The sequence below is a fragment of the Panthera tigris genome, chromosome C1 (assembly GCF_018350195.1).
Source record: "Panthera tigris isolate Pti1 chromosome C1, P.tigris_Pti1_mat1.1, whole genome shotgun sequence".
NCBI classification, from domain to species: domain Eukaryota; kingdom Metazoa; phylum Chordata; class Mammalia; order Carnivora; family Felidae; genus Panthera; species Panthera tigris.
Genome location: NC_056667.1, coordinates 42,812,132 through 42,834,066, shown reverse-complemented (window position 1 = coordinate 42,834,066; position 21,935 = coordinate 42,812,132). Strand labels below are relative to the sequence as shown.

The 21,935-nt window shown below is 48.0% G+C and overlaps 1 protein-coding gene across 4 annotated transcripts in view; it reads right to left on the bottom strand.

Moving 5' to 3' along the window:
* Nucleotides 1–5,961: 5,961 nt before the first annotated feature.
* The window catches only part of DMRTB1 (DMRT like family B with proline rich C-terminal 1), a 22,411-nt gene continuing 6,437 nt past the window's right edge, over nucleotides 5,962–21,935 (bottom strand). For 3 of the 4 annotated variants that reach the window (XM_042997235.1, XM_042997234.1, XM_042997233.1), the window contains exons 4-10: nucleotides 19,867–19,993; nucleotides 17,453–17,545; nucleotides 15,306–15,450; nucleotides 13,679–15,175; nucleotides 11,865–12,070; nucleotides 8,268–8,457; nucleotides 5,962–6,909 (exon numbers count right to left, since the gene is read on the bottom strand). In XM_042997235.1, the coding sequence (XP_042853169.1) occupies nucleotides 6,767–6,909; nucleotides 8,268–8,457; nucleotides 11,865–12,070; nucleotides 13,679–14,276 (1,137 nt within the window). In that variant the 5' untranslated portion in view covers nucleotides 14,277–15,175; nucleotides 15,306–15,450; nucleotides 17,453–17,545; nucleotides 19,867–19,993 and the 3' untranslated portion in view covers nucleotides 5,962–6,766. The remainder of the gene's footprint in view (nucleotides 6,910–8,267; nucleotides 8,458–11,864; nucleotides 12,071–13,678; nucleotides 15,176–15,305; nucleotides 15,451–17,452; nucleotides 17,546–19,866; nucleotides 19,994–21,935) is intronic. The other variant, XM_042997236.1, reaches the window with a different exon arrangement.

Here is a 21,935-nt window from a genome sequence, read left to right as displayed (position 1 = left end):
CCTCTGTATTATTTCTTTTTTAAAAAATTGTTGGGGCGCCTGGGTGGCGCAGTCGGTTAAGCGTCCGACTTCAGCCAGGTCACGATCTCGCGGTCTGTGAGCTCGAGCCCCGTGTCAGGCTCTGGGCTGATGGCTCGGAGCCTGGAGCCTGTTTCCGATTCTGTGTCTCCCTCTCTCTCTGCCCCTCCCCCGTTCATGCTCTGTCTCTCTCTGTCCCAAAAATAAATAAAAAACGTTGAAAAAAAATTAAAAAAATAAAAAATAAAATAAAAAATAAATAAATAAATTGTTGTGGGGCGCCTGGGTGGCTCAGTCGGCTAAGCGGCCGACTTCGGCTCAGGTCATGATCTCGCGGTCCGTGAGTTCGAGCCCCGCGTCGGGCTCTGTGCTGACAGTTCAGAGCCTGGAGCCTGTTTCAGATTCTGTGCCTTCTTCTCTCTGACCCTCCCCCGTTCATGCTCTGTCTCTCCCTGTCTCAAAAATAAATAAAACGTTAAAAAAAATTGTTTTAATGTTTGTTTATTTTTGAGAGAGAGAGGCACACACAGAGCGGGAGCAGGGAGGGGCAGAGAGAGAGGGAGACACAAAATCCCAAGCAGGCTCCAGGCTCTGAGCTGTCAGCACAGAGCCTGATGCGGGGCTCCAATTCACTAACTGTGAGATCGTGACTTGAGCCGAAGTCAGATGCTTAACTGACTGAGCCACCCAGGCGCCCCTCTGTATTATTTATTACACCTCCAAGCGAATATATAATTATCTCAAAATTAAAGATTCATTAAACAAAATAAAGCTTGTACAAATTATCTCTGGAAGGAGACACAAAAAAGAGGGGACATCACCGAGGAGAGAAATGAGAAAGGACAACAGGGGTGGGGGAAAACTCTTGTTTCTGGCTTATGCTTTTAAATTGTGTACAATTTCCATGAATTCCTTATATTCACAATTAATTGTTTTTACTGTTTATTTATTTATTTTGAGAGAGAGAGAGAGAGAGAGAGAGAGAGACAGTGAGCTGAGGGAGGGGCAGAGAGAGAGAGGGAGAGAAAGAATCCCAAGCAGTCTCTGCGCTGCCAGTGTGAAACCCAAAGTGGGGGCTCAAATTCACCGCAAGATCATGACCTGAACCAAAATCAAGAGTCAGGCACTTAACCGACTGAACCACCTAGGCACCCCTCACAATTAATTATTTTCAAAGAAAAACAAACATCTCCTGGAGAGAGATAAAGAAATGAGCATGAAAAGAAATCAAAACTATTCCCTAGGTTACACTTGAATTGCAAGCATTATGATTGATCAATTTCCCAGCAACCTTGTGAAAGGATTTCGATTACAATTTTAATATGCTATTAATACTCAGCTCTTTAAAAACTGACTTCACGCTTCTTTGTTCATTTTCAAAATGAAATTAAAGGGTTTGGGGGGAAAAAAATTAATGGTTTCATTCCTTGTGTTAAGACCCGAGCTGGGTTGCTCTTTGTATTCAACCTGTCCACGTCTTGAAAACCAGCTGCACTGGGTGGACTGCAGTCAGGCAGCAAGCCCCAAGACGCACCATGACTTCCTCAAGACTCATAGCCCTCCCTTTCTGGGAAGCAGGAAAGCACAGTGTGGTTAGGAACTTAGCTCTAGACTCAGGTGCAACTCGGATTTAATCCCGGCTCTGCCATTTATAGGCACTATGGCCAAGTACAAGAACTTAATCTCTGTAGGTCTCAGTCTTGCCATCTGTAAATCAGGGGTATTATGGTGCCTGCCTGGAGGAGTCGCTGTGAGAATTCGCAGAGAGCATTTGTGAAAAGTGCTCAGTACAGTGCCTGGCACATGGGGAGCGCCTGGCAGTAAAGAGCCTCAGCTATTGGGCTTTGCAATTCTTAACCTCCTGACACAGTTTCAAAGAAGAGGCTTCTATCAACCATCCAACGACGCAGGTACCATCTACTGTACATTAAGAGGTGGCATTAGAAGTGGCATTTCAGGGGCGCTTGGGTGGCTCATTTGGTTAAGCGTCTGACTTTGGTTTAGGTCATGATCTCACAGTTCTTGGGTTTAAGCCCCGCGTCGGGCTCTGTGCTGACAGCTCAGAGCCTGGAGCCTGCTTCAGATTCTGTGTCTCCCTCTCTCTGTGCCCCTCCCCACTCATACTCTGTCTCTGTCTCTCAAAAATGAATAAACGTTAAAAAAAATAAAAAAAAGAAGCAGCATTTCATACAAGAGCTTCCTGTATCCTCAGCACACCCCTGAACCAATGTTACAGGGGCCAAGGGAGGCTCAGGGAAGAGATGCGATGTGCCCAAGAACACACAGCTAAGAGGAGGCAAGGGGTGGGGGGCTTAGCTGGGGGTGGAGCCCCTGGGGTGTGGCCAATGAGAAGAGGCTGTGACCCATCTAGGGTCTCTGAACAGCCCCCCAGTAAAAGGAACGTAGGCCCAGGTCCACCAAGACCACAGCACCCAGGAGTGGAAGGAGCTGTGAGGATCCCCAGAGCTGTAGGGAGAGGGTCTCATCCCCTGTGCTGGGGCCAGAGGGGTGTGTTTCGTCTCCAGGAGGGTGCAGAGCACCCCCACCCGACTCTCCGGGAAAACTGGGGGCATCACGGTGGGAGAGCTTCTCTCCAGTAAGGTTTGAGGAACCAAACCTATTTGTGCAGCCTTAGAAGACACAAGGACACAGACGCCCTTGCTCTGCACAAGCCACAAGAACAAGCATTCTGTCAATCCTGGCTCACACAGTGGGGCTTAGGTGAACCCCAGGCCACGATGGGAGCTCAGGCAACGGGAAATGCTGACCGCCTTCTGGCTCAGAGGCCCGGAGGGCCCTTCCCACACCCATCACCATGATGCCTACTTTAGCATTTTCTCAGGAGGCTCTGTGTACTATGGTCAGTAGAGTGGAAGTGGTTTCCAGAGGCAAAGATCCTTAGGCTGTTCTCCCTGTACTATGCTAGAATCTGCTCAGAAACTAGGGAGCTTTCATATGGTTAAAAAAAAAATCTGAAGATAGGAACTCAGGGGAAAATGGGTATTAAAAACTTTGTAACTGGTGCCCACGGATGTATGTGGCCCTTTGCACACCCTTAGAAGCTGTGTGACATTGGGCAAATCGCTATCCTTCTCTTTGCCTCGCTTTCCTTCGTGAAATAGGGATAATAACGCACCTCTTCCCTGGATTGTTGTGAGGATTAAATGAGGGGAGGGGTGCAGTGCTCAGCACACAGCATAGTTTCAGTGAAGGCTCACTCCCTGTTCATCTGCTCCTGTGTGGGACCCCAGCAGACAGGGCACAAATGTAAGGCAAAAGATGCTGCAGTGAGCGGCGAGAGCAGGGCATCTCAACTCCTCACCCCCAAATCCCCAAGATGGCCCTGAGATGCAGCCATTCATTCTGCAACAGGCACTCGGTAACTACTTGCCGAACCAATGCTGAGCCCACATTGGGAGCTGGGGACTACAGGGACAAATGAGACCTTGTCTCTGCCTCCAGGAAATTTGAAGACTTGGGAGAGGGGCATCTATTCAGTGGGATGGGTCATGTGATAGAGGGCTACAGAGAGCCTGGACAGGCTGAGTTGGCCTGGAGGAGGGGGCAGGTGAGCTAAGTCTGAAAGGGTAAGTAGGAGATGAGGGGGTGTACGTGCAAAAGTGCAGAAAGGAGAGAGAGAGGAATAAGCCATGGGACGCTGGGGTTGGGATTGGGGCTGGTGTCTGAAATATAGGAGGGTATCTATTTCACAGGCACAGCAAAGATGATTGCTGAGCAGTTGGCAATCACACAGCCCAGCCTAGAGGCTCATCATTCTGATTTCCCAGGGAGATCCCAGGTCTCTGGGGGGCGCTTCAAGCCCTGAGCTGCGGAAACCTATTCTTCCAGCTCAGCTGGCAACGGACCTGCGCGTGTCTCTGAGGCCAGTCGCTAGGCAACAGGCCCCGCCCACAGCTGCTCCCCGCGCGCCCTCTCCTGGCGGCTTCCTGACAGTACCTCCGGCGTCAGGCAATGCCAGCCAGCTGCCTTCCAGAAGATTCTCCCAGCTCATAGCCAAGCCTCGGTTTTTAGGGATGAGCAGTGCTGCCGCTGGCTGCCGGTCTCTCTGCTTCCCATCCTTTTCTGCCTGGACCTCGCGGACTCCACCCCTGCAAAACCTGGGCTGGGCCAGCCTGTGAGAGAAGAGGCTGGAAAGCTGGGCAGACAGATTGTTGCAGATACTGGCCTCAGAGCAGTAGGGAGCCATAGAAGGTGTGTGAGCAAGGCAGCATGCTCAGATCCTGTGTTTCAGTGCTCATGCTGAAGCTGCTTCAGGAACAGGGCATTCAGGGAGCAAAGATTGGATTGACTGGAAAGGCTACAGGGAGCAGGGGTCCACCGACACCACCAAGGTAAATAAGCATGGTGTGAACACACAGGAAGGGACAAGCTGGGGCTATCAGAACTTGGGCTTCACACCAGGGGTAAGGGAGGAAGGCAAGTCTCCAACCCTGTCCCACAGTTGGTCTTTTCACCACAGCAGGCACCTTCAAGGTTCCAGGAAAAGATGCTAACCAGTCTTCAGACATTCTTCAGATCACAGGCCTATAGAACTGAGCAATCTTCCTCTTCCTAGAGTCCTGTGGACATGGACTCTGGCAACAGGACACTGCGCTTCTCAGCAGGCCAGAGCTTCCTATCTCAAACCTCACAGGCTAACCAAACATCCTGTTTCCTTGCACTGGTCTGGAATGTTAGAGTACACGTGGTCAGATTCTCCCACTTCTGTGTGCATTGAGCAAAAATGCTTTGATTAATGTAGCTTGGTCGAAAAATCTTTCAAAACATGGAGTCCAAGATAAAACAAAGTGTATTGAAAAAGTAGGGGTTGGGGCGCCTAGGTGGCTCGGTCGGTTAAGCATCCGACTTCGGTTCAGGTCATGATCTCATGGTCCGTGAGTTCGATCCCCGCGTCGGGCTCTGTGCTGACAGCTCAGAGCCCGGAGCCTGTTTCGGATTCTGTGTCTCCCTCTCTCTCTGCCCCTCCCCTGCTCATGCTCTGTCTCTCTCTGTCTCAAAAATAAATAAATGTTTAAAAAAAAAAAAAAAAAAAAGAAGTAGAGGCACCAATCCAGCCTCACTTGGCCATATTGACAGGTCAGGGTCCAATGAGGGCAGGGTGAGAGAGGCCAATGGGAATCCAGGGCCACTGCAGTACTGTGGAGCCAAGGACAGGACTGGGGTGGGGGGTGGCGGGTAAGGGGGTGTTTCCGACTCAAAGCCAGGCTAATCCAAAGCCAGACTGAAGCCAGTGCTGACCTACAGGCCTACAGGGCTTGGGTCTGCCCTGCTGAAAGCACTGTCTGTAAAGCACTAACTGAAAAATTCCTAGGACTGTACCTGTTCCAGTGCCTTCTAACAGAACAGGTCCAGGCCTAGCCACTACACCGATGGTGGGAGAACATGGAGTATCACTTCTCGGTGATCTTCCTGCCACTTGTCCTGTGAGGATGCTACAGGTCAGGCAGGCAGCAGGTCAGTTTGTTCTCTTGAAGACCAGTCCTTCCCTGGACAGAGAACAGGACACGGTCTCTCACCCAGAATCCTTCACTCCAGGTGCCCTATTCTCCTTCTGCACCCCCTACCGGGAGTGCCTACTTTCACCTAGTTCACTCGTGCTCTTTAAGACGTGGTCGAGGCCCCAACTTCTCCAGAAGGCTATCTCTGCCCACCCACACAGCGGGGAAAGGAAACTAGAAGAAATCTTTATATTTTATGTGTCTGAATCCGATTTCCTCAAAAGGTCTCCACTGCTTAAGAAAAAGGTAGTGACAGTAACAATAATAATTAAAAAAATCTAGTAGCCTAGCCCAAGCGTCTCACTTGATAACAGAGGGAAAGGGAAAGGGAGGTAGACTAGGGAGTGGCTTGCCAGGCCCCTGACCCCCAACCCAACACTGCCTTCCACAAGGATTTAAAAAGAGAATAAACCTTCCACAAGAATTTCCAATGCTCATTTTATTTCAACAGTCAGCTGTCCCCAGAGAAGGAACGGATACCACAGATGATTTAGAAGCACCATTCTATTGTCTGAGAACTGTATCAGTGCTTACAAACAGCCTACTTTTTGAAGTTGGCAATCACTATAAAAATATCAAATAATCAAACTTTAATAGATTTTTAAACCAGAAATGATGCCTATAATGGCTTAAACTTTATGGATGGGAGCCCCGGCGGTCAGAATGCTTAGTAAAGCCCATTGGAGAAGGGGCACGGGGCAGTGGCCAGGCAGCCCTCGGGAGCCCGAGCAGCAAGGAAGGACGCTGCAGAATCTGCCGTCAACGCCCTGGGCCCCCGCTGCTCCCACCAGCCACCTGGATGTGCTGGAAGCTTGGTGTCTGTGCCCCCAGCTGGGACCAAGCAGAGGCAGAAGCAGAAGGCTGAAATAGATGTGCCTCCTGTCCTGGAACCCGGCCTGAGGAAATCAAAGACCGCGTCTGGGAGTGAATCTGACAGCGGCACAACCTGGACACGGTTAAATTCATTCCTAAATGTGAGCTTCCACCAGCCCCCCGATCCTCAGAGCCCTGGCCTTCCCCTGCTAACCATCCTCCATCCTGTTCAGTCCCCCATCCCGGGACTGAGAGGACCCTAGAAATCACCCTCCTTCTTCCTGTCTTGAAATGGAAATTAACTGCTCTCTTAAGCCTACTACTATCCTTCCTCCCTACCCATCCCTGAACTCAAACAAGAACATCATCGCTGTAACACCCCCAAGTGCCCCCGCTGCTGGCCCGATAGCCCGGACCTAGTCAGACTGCTCCTGAGAGGGCGGCTGGCTGGGCTCAGGCGGTGGTTCCTCCCCCTCCTCCTTCTTCTCAGGCGGCACCTCGGGCGGCACCTCGGGCGGCTCCTGCGGTGCCGGTGCCGGCACCTTCACATCCTGGTCGTCTGTGAAGGACAAAGAAGAGGGGCTGGGTTTACAGGATTCACTAGGAGGAAGATTACCTACCTTCAGATGTAAACTTTCTATAAGGCATTCTCATCCTTCCTGGTCCCCGTGGAGAAGGACTTTGCCTCTCATTTGCTAGTCTGGACACTGGCAATCTAGCCCCCTGCCACATGACACAGACTCAGGTTCAAACTCCGGCTCTGCCTGTGCGAGCTGGGGGACAAGAAGCGAGCTACTCCCCAGCTCTGAACCTCAGTCTCTTTCCGTCAAATGAGAGAGCTACCTGGCAACATCAAGGTCAGCAAGAGGACAAGGGGAAACAGTGAGAACGCTAATGCCTTCCTCGTTCTAGGTTCTGTTTAATCCTCAGAATAACCTCGTGAGGTAGGAACGATTGTTAGTCCGCTTTTGCAGAAGGTGAAGCTGAGGCACCAGGGGGTGAATTAACTTGCCCAAGGTCACGCAGCTGGTAAATGCCAGAGCCAGGACCAATACCCAGGCTGTCTGGCTCCGGGGCCGGCATGCTTCAAGCTACGTCCCGTCTCCCCATCCTGTGGATCTAGGCATCTCACACACAGCCAAGTGTGCGACAGGCCTTAGTTTCTTTTCCTAAGGCGCCTCAGGGAAGGATAGAAAGGGGAAAAAAATATCCTAGAACCTTTAAAGCTGCGAGAGTCTCAAAGAAAAACCAAAGCATTTCTACATCCAGAATTTCAGCTATCACAGGAACCCTGTGACATGACCCATTTTACAGATGAGAAGACGGAGTCCTAGAGAGGGTATGAATGCCCGAGGTCACCCAGCGCACCAGTGGCAGAGCTGCGAAGGACAGCTCCTGGTCTGTTTCTCTCTACAAGTGGCCTGGGGTAAAGGACCCTTCCCCAGCTGGCCCAACCCAGCTCCAGCTACTGCTCCAGGCTCCGCACCTGCCGTTTCCCTAGCCAGAGAGGCCCCAGCCGAGCCAGAGAAGCCTGGCACCTCTGGTCTTCTGAACACACCACATGCATGCCACCCTCCACGTCTCTGCCCACAGGCCCTGGTAAGGGGAGGGAATTAGCAGCGGACCTGGAGCCAGACAGAATTCTGTTGAAATCTAAGCTCTGCCATCTGCCACTTACATATGCGAGAAGCTCTCAGGGTGCTGTTGGTTTTCTCACCTGAGACTGGGGACCCCCTCTCTTAGATGCTCGCATAGGGAATAAAGGGAGGGATATAAGGAAAGAGCTTATCCCAGGGTCTGATACATTTTAAGTTCTGTTCCCCATTTCCCTTCTCTCCACATCCACTTCAGATCAGGTCCCCCTTCCTCTAGAAAGTCTTCCTGGCTCCCCCAGAAGCTGGACTACAGGTCACTTACCAGTGGTCTCCTTGTCTGTGTCAGACAGGACAGCAAGAGAGAAAGATGCCGGTGGCGGCGGCGGTGGCGGCGGCAGCGGTGGGAGGAAGTGGAGCGCAGACAGGAAGCCGGGCGGGAGGAACTGAGGCTGCTGCGGAGCCGGAGGCGGCGGGTAGTAGCTTGGCTGGAAGTCTCCCACCGACTCCGACACCTGCACAGCACACACACAGCAGAGAAGCCAGAGAGGAAGAGGCTTAGCCAGATGGGCTATCAAACAGGTCTCATACTTCTAAATGGGGGGCTCCCCAAGAGGTCGATTCGCCTCTCTGACCTAAGCACCTGGGCACAGGGCACTCGGAACAGGGTGTTCAGCAAATACCCACCAAATAACTGAAGGCAAGAACAAATACCGGCACATCTCAGGTGAGCCTGGGGAGCAGCCAGTCCCACCGAGCCCTTTTGTATATGCTTAGATCCATGACCTCACTCCATCCTCATGACCCTAGGAGGGAGGTTCTAGTGTCACCCTCACTATAATGATGGAAAACAGTGTCAGTGAGGTGAAGCTTCGGGCCCAGGGCCACAGAGCTGGTAAGTGCAGAGGCAGAACTGGAGCCCAAGTCTGTCGGACTCCACTGCTCTGTGCTGAATGCATCCCAACCCCCTGTGGCCCCATTTTCTGGTATAGCTAAGGACTTGGAATTGAGAGTCAGGGGCCTTTGGAGGCCCTGTTCCAATACAACAGCGTGTGGTGCAGCTGTTAGAGGCAAGGGAAGCTGGGAGACCTCAGCAAAGCAACTTCAGCAGTTAGCCCTTCCATGTTTCTGTTCCTTCTTCAGAACATGGAAGCTGAGCTCATGCCACAGGACCCCAGGGCTGGAGTGGGGGCATCTGGAGTGAGGACTACACAGATTGGAGCTTAACCCAGAAAGACACGAATGTAATAAAAAAATAATAAATTTCATTGGGACGCCTGGGTGGCTCAGTCGGTTGAGCGTCCGACTTTGGCTCAGGTCATGATCTCACGGTTTGGCAGTTCGAGCCCCGCGTCAGGCTCTATGCTGACAGCTCAGAGCCTGGAGCCTGCTTCGGATTCTGTGTCTCCCTCTCTCTCCGTCCATCCCCTGCTCATGCTCGGTTTCTCTCCCTCTCTCTCAAAAATAAATAAACATTAAAAAAAAATTTTAAATAATAATAAATTTCAGATGTAGTTCCTATCATTTACTTCTCCATCCAGATCCTTTAGAGCAGCAATTTACATGCCATGTTCTAGAGAATCCTAATGTCCTAGAAGAGATCTGATGTGCTCTTAAAAGTGGTCTTTGTTAAGGCACTTTGAGAAACCCCACACTGCCCCCACACTGGTGAGTCACACATGAGCATGTTAAAGCCTTGAGACAATCTGCAAAAATCATTTCCTAACTTAAGTTAACCACAAGGAAAGGAAGGAAGCCCACCTTTAGGTGCCTGCTACATGCCAGACCCTGTGCCAGGCACACATTACCACGCATTACACCTATTCCATCTGTCAATGGCCCCGTGAGATTGGTACTCTTACCCCTACTATACAGACCGAGAACCTGAGTGAGATCCTCAGAGGTTACATGACTTCCCCAGGCCATATGGTTAGGAAACAATGGAGGGAAGATTGGATCCCAGGTCTGTCGAGCTCCGAGCTTGTGCTGTTTTGTGGGAAGAGGACAGAGGAAGTAAAGAAGCAGCAAATGGGGCAGGGACAGGAATAGGAGGCTGAAGACCTCTCTGGAGAGTATCTCAGAGCCTGGGCACAGTGCAGCAGGACAAGGATGAAAGCAATTCATAGGCTCTTGGGTTTGAAACAGCTTCACAAATAAACGCCTGATCCTTTATCCAGACGTGGAGGGGGTGGGAAGGGGGATTATTAGTGCTTTAATTCCAAGCTGCTCAGCCAAGTCTCTCCCTGGATCACAGCTCCTGCCTGGGGCCTGTGGTGGCAGCTCAGGCCCAGATAAACCAACTGAGATCACACTCTTAACAAAGGCCGTCTGGCAAGCCTGTCAATCAGAGCCCTACCCTGGACGCCAGGCTCCATCCAAGCTTCTGTGTGAGCAGACGGTGGGTGCGTGCTCCACTTGGCCAGGGCCCCCTCTTTGTGTGAAGGCTGGAGGCACCGTGCTCTCCTTGAGCTGCAAGGGGGTGGCCAGCGCCCACAGAGTTCAGGGGTGGTGGGGAGTCAAGGGCCATGTTTGCTCCTCCTCTGCACGACAGACACACCTCAGGCGGCACCAAGTGCCAGGGCTCCAGAGTTGGGGTGACTGCCACTCTGTTACTGAGCAGCTGTGTAATCTGAATCCCCAGTTCTGTGACCATGAGCAACTACTTAGCTTCTCTGAGTCTTCTTCCTCCACTCTACAGTGGGGTAATACAGCGTGCCCTGATGGCTCACGTAAGGGTCAGGAGGCACCCCAGAAATTCTCAAGACCAGTGGTTTCCAAACGGTTTCCCCTTGAATCAATGGAAAAGGACTTATCAGTATCTAAAGTATCTAAAACAGACAGCAGAGATGCTGCTGGGGCTGCAGCAGGAGTGGGGACCCAGCGCCCTGGGTGCCTGACCTGCCTGGACACCTCTGGAAGCTCATCGCTCCACACTCCGCAGCTAAGACTCTCGGTATGTACATGTCAGGCGTTCCTCCTTCTTCTCAGTCACTTTCCGCGTTAAACAAAGAAGCCTGCTCTGTCCTCGCTCTTCTCTACCCTCCACCCAAGAGAAACACCTAACACCCAGGGTTAGGCTTTTAGTTCTGAGGGAGGCAGGAAAGGTAATAAGGGTCTACTTTTCCGTGAGCTTGAGCTGCATTGGAGTGGACCTTCCCTACAGGCCCAGCCTCATGGGCCCAAAGTCAAGACTGGATAGCCAGGCCTCTATCCTGCAGTCATCACAGGTCTCAGGGTTGCCAAAAGGTAAAGGGCTTTTAACCACTCTGGTCTGCAAGGAGCTGGTAACCAAGGCCACAAAACCTGATCACCCCGACTCGTACCTCACATAACAGGGATGGCCTGACTCTTACATACTCAGTATTCAAAACTCCAGGCTTATGTTGGGGGAATGTTTCCATATTTTTCATGACTAAGCTTAAATTTCTCCTGAAAGCCTTCTGCAGTCTCAAGCGGCCCATACCTTTGGGCGGGGGACCTATGTCTGCTCCTGGCTCCGCCCTCAACTACGTGGTTCCAGGACAGTGATGCCTCCTTTCTGGTACCCAGCAAAATGAAGCACCCTTCCAACATCAGCATCCCGTGAGTCCAGGCTGCTGGTCACTCACCCGGTCGGTGGTACTGTGTGGCTATTCCCGGGTTTATCTGAGATGTGTCTGCATTCGTTCTTGCTTGAGCTCCCAGCTCTGAAAAGCACATGCCACAGCCCAGGCCAACTTGTTTACACGCGAATGGACTTGCCTACACATGTGCACTCCCACAGGTGTACATGGCACAAGGTCAATGTTATATCCATCCTACCAGTGCTCAGGGCCTGGCACAGCCTGGCACAGCGGTCTGCTTCCTGGGATTGAGGATGTGTAATGGCAACAGGGCATGTGGGGTAAGGAGGAACCAGGAAAGGAGTGAGGATGGGACTTACCAAGCTTCCTCCATGGTAGGGGCTGCAGGACACATGCCGGAAGCCCCGCTGCAGGGGGATCCCCGGAGGCGGGGATCCATCCTGGTAGCCCAGCGGGAATGCACAGTAGGAATGCATGTTGGAGCAGCTAGGGTACAGCTTGGAAGGCTGTCTCTCCAGGTGCTCAGGCCCCACCACATGATCTGAGCTGATGTTCAGAGGGAGCCCTGAAAAGGTAAGCAATGACGGAAGTGTTAAAACAACACAGAGCTAGGAAAAAGAGCATCACATCACTGTGCGAAGGCAGCACACAACGCTCAGATCCACTTACAAAGATCTCCCACGTCCATTATGCTTTTGATGCTCCCTGCTTTTTAAGCCCTTCAGCCACGTCCCCCTTCTTTAGAAAAAGTCCTTGGCATAGCCACAAAGCCCCATGAGGGCTGGTGCCTGCCTCCACTCCAGCCTCCGCATGCACTATGACCCAACAGCTTCTCCTTTCTCATCAACCTCAAGGCCTTCACAGATGCTGTTCCCTCAGTTTAGAAGACTTTCCCCCCTAATCCCACTGTGCCTCTGGAAGTCCTCAGCTCCTACTCTTCCTTCAGACCACAGCGAGACCATCAATTATTAGAGAGCTCTTTATATTGATTTGTGTGATTCCTCGACCGGTGCTGTCTCTCCCACAAAGACAAGATCCTTGAAGGCAACAAATGTGCCTTTGCCCTCTTCACTTCTTCATCACTAGTGAATGGCACATAGTTAAATGCTCAGCCCCTGTTGAGATGGAACAAAGAAAGGCACTGTGTCTATGGAAAGGTATCTTCTAGAATTGCTATTTCAGGTCTGTCTTCCCCATCTAGTTTCCTGGGGACCCAAAGTTTACTAGAATGTCCCAGAAGATAGAAATGGCCTTCAGAAAGCATCCAGGCCGGTCCCCTTAGCGTAGAGGGGAGAGGCTGCCACAGAAGGAAGGAGCTTGCCCAAGGTGACTGAGCAGTTCCCCTAGCCTCCTGTGCTCTTCCTACCACACTGCCATAGGGAAAACCAAAAAAGAGCGTGTCTCTGCCCATAAAGAGCGTCAAATCTATATATGACTTGCGATTGAAATTTTAAAGAGGCTCCAATCTATGACTTGAAATTGTACTTTTAATAGTGCAAACCACAAGACATAGAGAACCATGTAATTTATGCATGTGATGGGTGGGGAGAAAAAGGAGCAACATCAATATTTCAACCGTTCTCCAGTGGGGAACATAAAACGGTCTCATTCCCACGCCCGGTAAAAGGGTGCGTAGGGGTGTGCAGGTGCAATGGGCTAGGGCCCTTGCAGGGGAAGTCCGCTGGGAGGAGCCTCCAGCTTCTAGAAACGGAAGGAGTGCGCAGGCGCAGTCAGGGCTGCGCAGGCCCACCCACAGAGGCCTCCTGAAGGAGGCACCACCAGCCCAAGAAAAAGGCGGGAAGAAGCGCGCAAGCGCAGTAGGGCGCCTCTCGACCGTCTTCCTGAAGAAGGACCCACAGCCAAGGCGTCTGGGGGCCATTTTCTTTCTTGCTAGACGGCAAAGCAAGAAGCTAAATTTTAACATTTTAACGGCCGTCTGAACCGTCCGTTCCTTTCTAACCCTCTCTCGTCACCTTTTTCCAAAATGCCACCCAACCCAAATCTCTATTTAGAGGAAAGCTTCCCAAAGCAAGAGTACCTCTGGAAAGCATTTTCCCCACCCCCACCCCGAGGGTCCATCCCCGCAGGATCCAGGATGGCCTGGGCTGCCAGCGTAAGGCACTGGAGAGGAATCCCGGGCGGGGCGAGGCCACGCAGGGCCTGGGAATCTTACCGAAGTCGAACGGCGGGCTGGGCAGGGGCCGCAACGGACTGCGCAGCCCCAGGCGGTCAGGGCACCCCCTGCCTGCTACCTCCATCCCAAGCTGGGGCCCCACCGAACCGGGCATGGCCACGGCGGCTCGATCGCCGCTCGGCCCCACGTGGCCGCGGCCGCGGCCGTGGCCGCCCAGAACTGGCTGGAAGGCGCTCGGGCCGGGGCTCGGGCCCCGTGGGGGCCTCTCCGGGAAGCCGGCGGCCACGCGGCACTCGGGGCCTGGCTCCCAGTCTCCCGAAGCGGTCAGCAGAGGCAGCTGGCGGAGGCTTGCGCCCAGGGCTGCGGCCGCGGCCGCGGCCCCTGTCAACAGCTCCGGGCCCTGCGCGACGAGGGCCCCGTCCTGCTCCTCCTCGGAGGCCTGCTTCTTGAGCACCTTCTGCGCAGCCATGATCTTCTGGCGCTCGGTGATCAGGTAGCACTTCTCGCAGGTGCACTGCTTCCAGCGGCACTTGCCCGCATGGCCCTTGACCGGCACCAGAAAGCCATGGTTCCGGCACCTGGAGCACTTGGGGGTGCGCAGCATCTTGTCGGCCAGCTTGGCAGGGTCTTCCTTCATAGCACAACCGCCACCTCTGGGAGCTGCAGAGCGAGTGCGGCAAGGATAAGCGGCGCCCCACAAGTCTCTGCTGCTGGGGACTTTGGATACACTTGTAACAAAGCAGTTCTCCGTAGTCCCGGGAACTGCTGCAGGACCCTTGCATTTTCCCTCCTTTTTTGGAGTGCAGAATTTGGAGTCGTTGTGTGCCTTGGTTAATTACATGCAAGGGATTGAGTTGATTAAGTTCTTCATGGAATACTATTGCATGTATGTCTTCTGTGTTATCTGAAGTCTTACGCAGTTAATTTTCCAAACTTTCTGTTCCCGCCACACCCCAAAGTATTTTTGTAACTTCAAAAAAGGCGGAGTGACGTTCAACGGTCCACAGATTTAAAGCACCAGAGAAGCCGAGCTCTCAGTAAACCCATTCCAGGAGAAAAGCATTCTAAGAGGGAAACCGTGTTTCTCCTCCCAAAAGTTGCTGCTTCTGCTGAATTTCATTTCTCTCTCTTTGCTGAGAAGCAACGGTTCACAGTGATGTTTCCAGAATATTCTCAAGAGCTCCGTGCAGTGTGATGGTTTGTGCAAGGGTCTTCCCTTAGAGGAAAACTCTTATTGGTATAGAAATGCTTTTCTGGAAAATGGTACATTGCTGTTGTGGATGCCTTCCAAAGTAAAGCATATTTGCGACAGGATATTTTAGCATGAGTTTTTTTTTATCATTTCTTAACGTTTTTTACCATTTCTTAACGTTGCCAGTGAATTTAGCTATCCCTATAAAGCAGCCTAAATATCGGGACACCTGAAAACTGGTACAAATTTCATAGTTTTACAATGCTTCTAAATTAATTCATTTTCTTGTCTGATAGAAATTTATGCCACTCTGAGGTCTTTTTTTCTTTTCTTTTTTTAGGCCCCTAAAATAGGAAAAAAAAAAAAATGGGTCACTAATACCTAAGTTGAAAAGCCTATAATCATAGGATCTGTCATATTTAAGGAGATAGTTACACTTAAAACCTGACTAAAATGTGTGTGTTTTAAACTGACCTTTTTCTGAATTTTTTTTTCTGGTAGGAGAATGGTAGAAGCCGAGGCCTGGTGTCCACCTTGATTTTCCTGAGCTCGTGGTAGTGGCTGTCCTTTGCACTTCTCATGAGCCTCCAGACAATAGGATATGGTTGCCCTTCTGAGGCTGATACCGAAAGCAGAAAAGAGGTTTGTAAAACCCTTTTCTGCTTGAAAGAAACATATTCCTCATTTTAATAAGAGGGCAAAAGTATATGCTTCCTGTATTATTTGGCCCTTCAAGAATTCCACTGGTAATTTTATAGCCATTTAAAGAGATCGAGATTTGTCTCTGCTTTGCTTTAACACCCTCTATCTTAGTTTTTGATTTAAAAAATATGATCCTGTGTATAAAAGGACAGGCAAGCTCTTTTTCTGACTCCACCAATTCAAAATGTCTAATTTTTTCACTGCACTTGTCATTTGAAAATGGTCCTTAAAAATCACAGTTTCAGTACTGCTGTCAAAAAATCTGGGGCATAAACTGCATTGTTTCATGATAAGGTCATATTCCACATTATCAAATTTAAATTTTAACATCAAATAACATCGGATGATGAGACAAAAAAGAAAACTGCTCTCATTTACATTTCATGCTTGACCACCCAAGCTCTCTTCATTTTCCTATTAATGGTTTAAAGGAAAATCCTATTCAAAGCCAACTATTTGAATTAACATATTTTGCTCTTGTTAACTACAAAATGCTTCCATATTTACTTCATAGCTTTAGGGGCAAAATATACCCAAGGTGATGTGAATTTGCATCATGCTTTGAGAACATTAATAAACAACCATATATCTTTTTAATCAGTAGTCACATTATAAGATGCAAAAACCCCAGGGTTTACACAGTAAACAAATCTAAGAGAAAGAAAAAAAATCTAGTTTATTTCTCTCTTCCCTGGAAAGTCTCAATTTGTATAGGTAAATTCCAACAGAGCTTTATTTACTTCACTCTTGGAAATTCAGGCAAACTGATAGTTTTATTTGGTGTGATGACTGATTACTTCTTAGGCTGCTGCTTTTTAAAAGAAATATATACATTTCCTTAAATTGTTATTTTTAAAGGATGGTAAAAGTGAAAAACTGGAAGTCAGAAAAGGATGGGAGCCTTAAGTATATAGTGGACCCCTTCTTTCCTCACACCTAAGCCTTAGGATACTTATGTTTAAGAAAGGCTGCATCCTTGTAAGCAGTAGTTTATAAAATAACAAGTCATTGGGGAACCTGGGTGGCTCAGTTGGTTGAGCATCCAATTTCGGCTCAGGTCATGATCTCACGGTTCATGGGTTCGAGCCCTGCATCGGGCTTGCTGCTATCTGAGCCTGCTTTGGATCCTCCTTGCCCCTCCCCAGTGTGCTCTCTCTTTCTCTCTCAAAAATAAGTAAACATTAAAAAAAAATAAGTCATAGTTATCAATGAATCACCAGTTTGACTAATTAAGCACAGAGGGGCTGGTTGGTGGTCATATGTGACTCCCAGGTTCAAGGCTCCTTTTCCCTGGAAGTCCCAAGTTTCCTGCTTGAATAATGCCTCTTCTTTTCAGCTAATATGACTGCTATTGGTACTGTTTAATTTATATTCATTGTAAAGAGTCTTGTGTTATACAGTGCATGGAGGTATCATTTATAATCATTAAATATTGCATGCACTGTAATGCCTCCTTACTGGTAGTACACAAGAGTAAGGAAGTCCTTTTTTTGCCTATAGCTTCTTTCCCCTAACAGTTATAACCCAGATATCTGCTATCTTCCCCTTCTTCAGGCTCTCTTGAGTGAGCAATGAAAATTTTATTGAAGATATTGTAGGGGATGGAGGGGAGGACTTACATAACACATCCTATAGCAGACGCTTTAAAATCCTGCCTTAGCATTTCTGTTCTCTCAACATCCTCCTCTACTGTGCCGTACCCACCAGAGAGAAACTGGTCTGCCCCCAGCACCCCACCCCCCACTCCCAGTCCCCAGCCTCTCTAGTTTCTCTCTTCTTTCTTGATTTTTTTTGGGAGCTCTGTAACAGCTGTGACGATCTTATTTTCCTCTATGTCTAGCACAAAATAGACATTCGGTAAATATTTGTTGAATGTACAAATGGATCTTGCCTCCCTCTCCTGTCAATGTCAAAATTACCTCATCTCTGATTGGCACGGTAAATCGGCTTGGCTTCAGCAACTCTCCTCAAACATATAAAACAGAAAACCCACGATGAATAAGATCACTCTCCTGAAAAGCATTATTTGGTGATCAACTTTGGTTCCATCAGCTCACCCCCCAACCTCTAATGGTTTAATAAAAGAAATAATCATTGCTAGCACTTACTGTTTATATATGCAGTAATTATTCAGTTCTTTGTGTGCATTAATTCATATAATCCTCACAACAGTGCTCTAAGGTAGGTGTGCTGTTATGTTCACCCCCCTCTTACACATGAAGAAACTGAGGCCTAGAGAAGTAACTTGCCCAGGGTTTTATAGCCATTGAGTGGCAGAGCCATGATTCAAAACCAGAAAATCTATCCTCAAAGTCCATATTCTTATATCTGCTAATTAATATTTCTTCTAAATTAACACAGTGCTCTCCCCAAGAAAACTTTAGTGATGAATAGAAATGTTTGTTTTATTACATATCCCATTACAACTGGGGCAAAAGGGGGGAAGGAAGTATCAATCTGGGGAAGCTTCCTAAGATGCCCTGCTTATTAGTTGCTTTTCTTCACCCATAGCTGATATTTATTGAGTGCCAACTATGTGCTAAGTATAAGTGACACAGAAGTAAATAAAAAAGACAGGATCCTTACCTTTAGGCATACATTCTAGCTGTCAAGCTGGGCAGTAAACAGATAATTCCAGATGAAAGCTGGGGAATAGTGGGGGGTGGGGGGCATGTGGAGAGAACCAGGATTCTATGGGAATCCATATGAGGGCCTAACCTGAATCAAGAAATCAGCTCCCTTGAGGGGTTGATTTCTAAGCTGAGGCTGAAAGGATGAGTAGGAATTAGTCAGGTGCAGGGGCAGAAGAGAGGTGTGTCAGACAGAGGGAATAGCATGTTTCAAGGCCTGCAGTGTGGCTATGGTAGAGTGAAGTCAGGAGACTGGACAGAGATAAGGAATAGAAGCTAAACAGTAGCCAGGGGCGACTGGGTGGTTCAGTCGGTTAAGCGTCCGACTTCAGCTCAGGTCATGATCTCACAGTCTGTGAGTTTGAGCCCCGTGTCAGGCTCTGTGCTGACAGCTCAGAGCCTGGAGCCTGTTTCCGATTCCGTGTCTCCCTCTCTCTCTGACCCTCCCCCATTCATGCTCTGTCTCTGTCTCAAAAATAAACAAACGTTAAAAAAAAAAAAAAAACTTTTTTAAAAAGTTAAACAGTAGCCAGATTGTGGAGGGAGTCCTTGGAGACAAATTATGGGTGTCACTATCTAAGATTAAGTAGAGGAAATGACATAGCAAAGCCAGCCCAAACTAGAACCCACACATCTAGATATGTCCCTGCCCTTAGTTTTTCTTTCAGAAAGTGGAATAATAAGTAACCAGGACTCACATAGGTATTGCAAGATTAAAATGAAGTTGAGTATGGTTTTCTTTGGGGTGGTTGTTCCAGGCGGGGCACGCACTCGAGGCTAGCCATGGCTCTGAACTAACACTATGCTAGCCAGGATTGTTTATCCTATGCCTGCAGCCCCGTTCACTGGTTCATGTGACCTCCCCTAGGAATCTCTTAAGAGTCACAAAGCAGCCGCGATGGAAGACAAAACAGTGACAGAAAAAGAGAGTGACATGAAATCAAACAGAAAGCAGTTGAAAAGGTTTTGTAGGTAAAGCCCAGAACAAACAATTCTGTGCAGAAAGTACAAGATCTGGGCAGAGAGGGCATACTCAAGGTGGTACAATTAACTGAGTTAGACCCAATAGCGCTGGGGCTAATGTTTTGTTTTCACTTGCTAATTTGATGAAAAAAATATTTTTACACATAGAAACTTTCACATATAACTGTTACATGTACTTTCATAGTACTATTTTTTGTCTTAAAAGATGAGAGGCACATATCCCTATAAACACATTGTTAATAGAGAATAAAAGCCTCAATATCACTCTCCTTTAGTAAAATGAAAATTTGGTTTTACACAACATGCATGAATTTTTTAAAATGTTTGTTTGTTTGTTTGTTTATTTTTGAGAGACAGAGCGCAAGTGGGGGAGGGGCAGAGAGTGAGAGGGAGACACAGAATCTGAAGCAGGCTCCAGGCTCTGAGCCGTCAGCACAGAGCCCAACGTAGGGCTCAAACTCACAAACCAAGCGATCATGACCTGAGCAGAAGTCGAATGCTTGCTTAACCAACTGAGTCACCCAGGCACCCACAACATGCATGAATTTAATGCCAATATATGCAAGGCACTGTTTCCGAATAAAAGGAGAGTCAAAAAGAAGAAAGGATCAAAGAAAATTAAATTTAATTTTCCTTTACATGTATATTCATTGTCTAGTTTCTTAAAACAGTAAATTCTTATTTATCCAAACAAAACAAAACAGTAAATCCTTACTTACCAAAACGCAGACTTTCCCCCTGAATTCTGCTTCTATGAGAATGGCAGGCAGATATCAGGAATTTATCTTTCAAGAGATCTTTTCATTTTATGTCATGGCATCAGTATAAATTCAGTCCATATTGTAACTGTAAACACATGGCAAATACTGCTTTAGAGATAGGCAAACCGGGTGAGAACCTGATCACTACTCATTAGCTGTGTTACCATGGCTAGGTCACGTAACTTCTTTGCACCATAGTAGTACCAGCAGTAGAAGTGATATTTGTCTAATGTGCTACAAATTCCAAAGTACCCCACATTTATCCCAAATAGTATTATTAATATTTAATGAATGTGCCCACAGCTTTGCAGGTGAAGGGGTTCAGAACAAGTCTCCCCAACATGTGCTGCTTTGGCATACGGACTATTTTGAGCCGAAGGCGATCAAGACCCTGCAGGCCTAAGAGAAACTTTCCACCCTTCCTTAACTAGAAGAATATGAATTGAGGGGTTTTGCCAGCGTAAGAGTTATTATCAGAGATAAGTTTTATCTTAATGACCTATCTGTACGGCAGGGCAAACATCTGATTACCAATCTGCCCTTCTTATTATTGGCCTGTGACCAATAATAAGGGGCCTGTGGCCCCAGGCCCCTATCCCATTTCTTAGCTCAGGATGGCAAATATAAGCCATTTAACCTTAATGTTATTAAATGTCTCATGTGTGTGGGGGTTTCCACACATACAAAACTAAATTTGTTTTTCTCTTGTCCATCTGTCTCATGTCAATTTAATTTAGACCAGCCAGAAGAATCTTTGAAAGATAAAGGAAAAATTTTCCTCTCCAACATAGGCATGGTCTCATTTAAATCATAGGACATCCCAGGGTACCTTGGTGGCTCAGTTGGTTAAGCATTCAGACTTTGGCTCAGGTCATGATTTCACAGTTCCTGAGTTCAAGCCCTGCATTGGGCTCTCTGCTGTCAGTGCAGAGCCCGCTTTGGATTCTCTCCCTCAAAAATAAATAAACATTAAAAAATTTAAATCACAGAACACCTAGAAGGGAAGTACTTTTGTTATGTCCATTTGACAAATAATAAAACTAAGGCTTACAGAAGTGAAGAAAATTCTTCCCCAAGGTGTACAGGAAGTGGCAGAAACATGTATGAATAGCTTCCAAGTCTGTTCTCTTAACCATTATGCTATCGAGGCCATCATTTAGTTATTTCATTTACATTATACTTTTTTTTTTATAAAAGCAGATCTCTGACTCTTGCAGGATTATAGTGCATTTAGAATGCCCAGCACAGTGCCTGGTATCTGGCACATGGTTAGCATGCATTACATGGTATCCGTGAGGAGGAAGGGCAAGGGAATAGGGAGTGAGAAGAAAGAAAGAATATCTCCACCTCCAACCAGGACATTTGATTCAGCTGCTCAATCTTTCCAGGTGGCTTCAGGCTCTCCAAGCACAGATTAAACCCAAGCTGACTGACACCATAGCTTTACCCCCATGTGGCTATTGAGCACTTTGAAGTGTGGCCACTCCAAATTAAGATGTGCTAAAAATATAAAATACCAGATTTTAAAGACATAGTCCAAAAAAGGATGTAAAATATCTCATTAATAAGTTGTAGAGATTATATATTGAAACAATGATATTTTGAGTAGATTAAGTTAAATAACATATTTTATTTTAATGTGTTTTTTTTACTTTTTTAATGTGGCTGCCAGAAATTTTCAAATTACGTATATGTCTCACCTTGTATATCTACCGGATAGTGCTGAAAGAGATTTGTCTATGCGGGCCTTCTTCCACTTCCAAAGAGTAGGTTTTTAACAGTAACTCAAATTTAAGCTGTTACACCACCGTCAACAGTATGCCACTTTGACACACCCCTTCTTCACGTGGGCCACATGACCTTCACTAGCTTGAACCTACTCTGTGTCATTTCGGGCCTTTCTAATGGAATCAAAACTCTGTCTCGTGCTTTAGAATTGGAAATATTTATCTGACTATTAGGATATGTCAGCTAGAAGATTCTAATAAAACTGTAGTTTGCATTTTGAACCTTCAGATGTATTGATG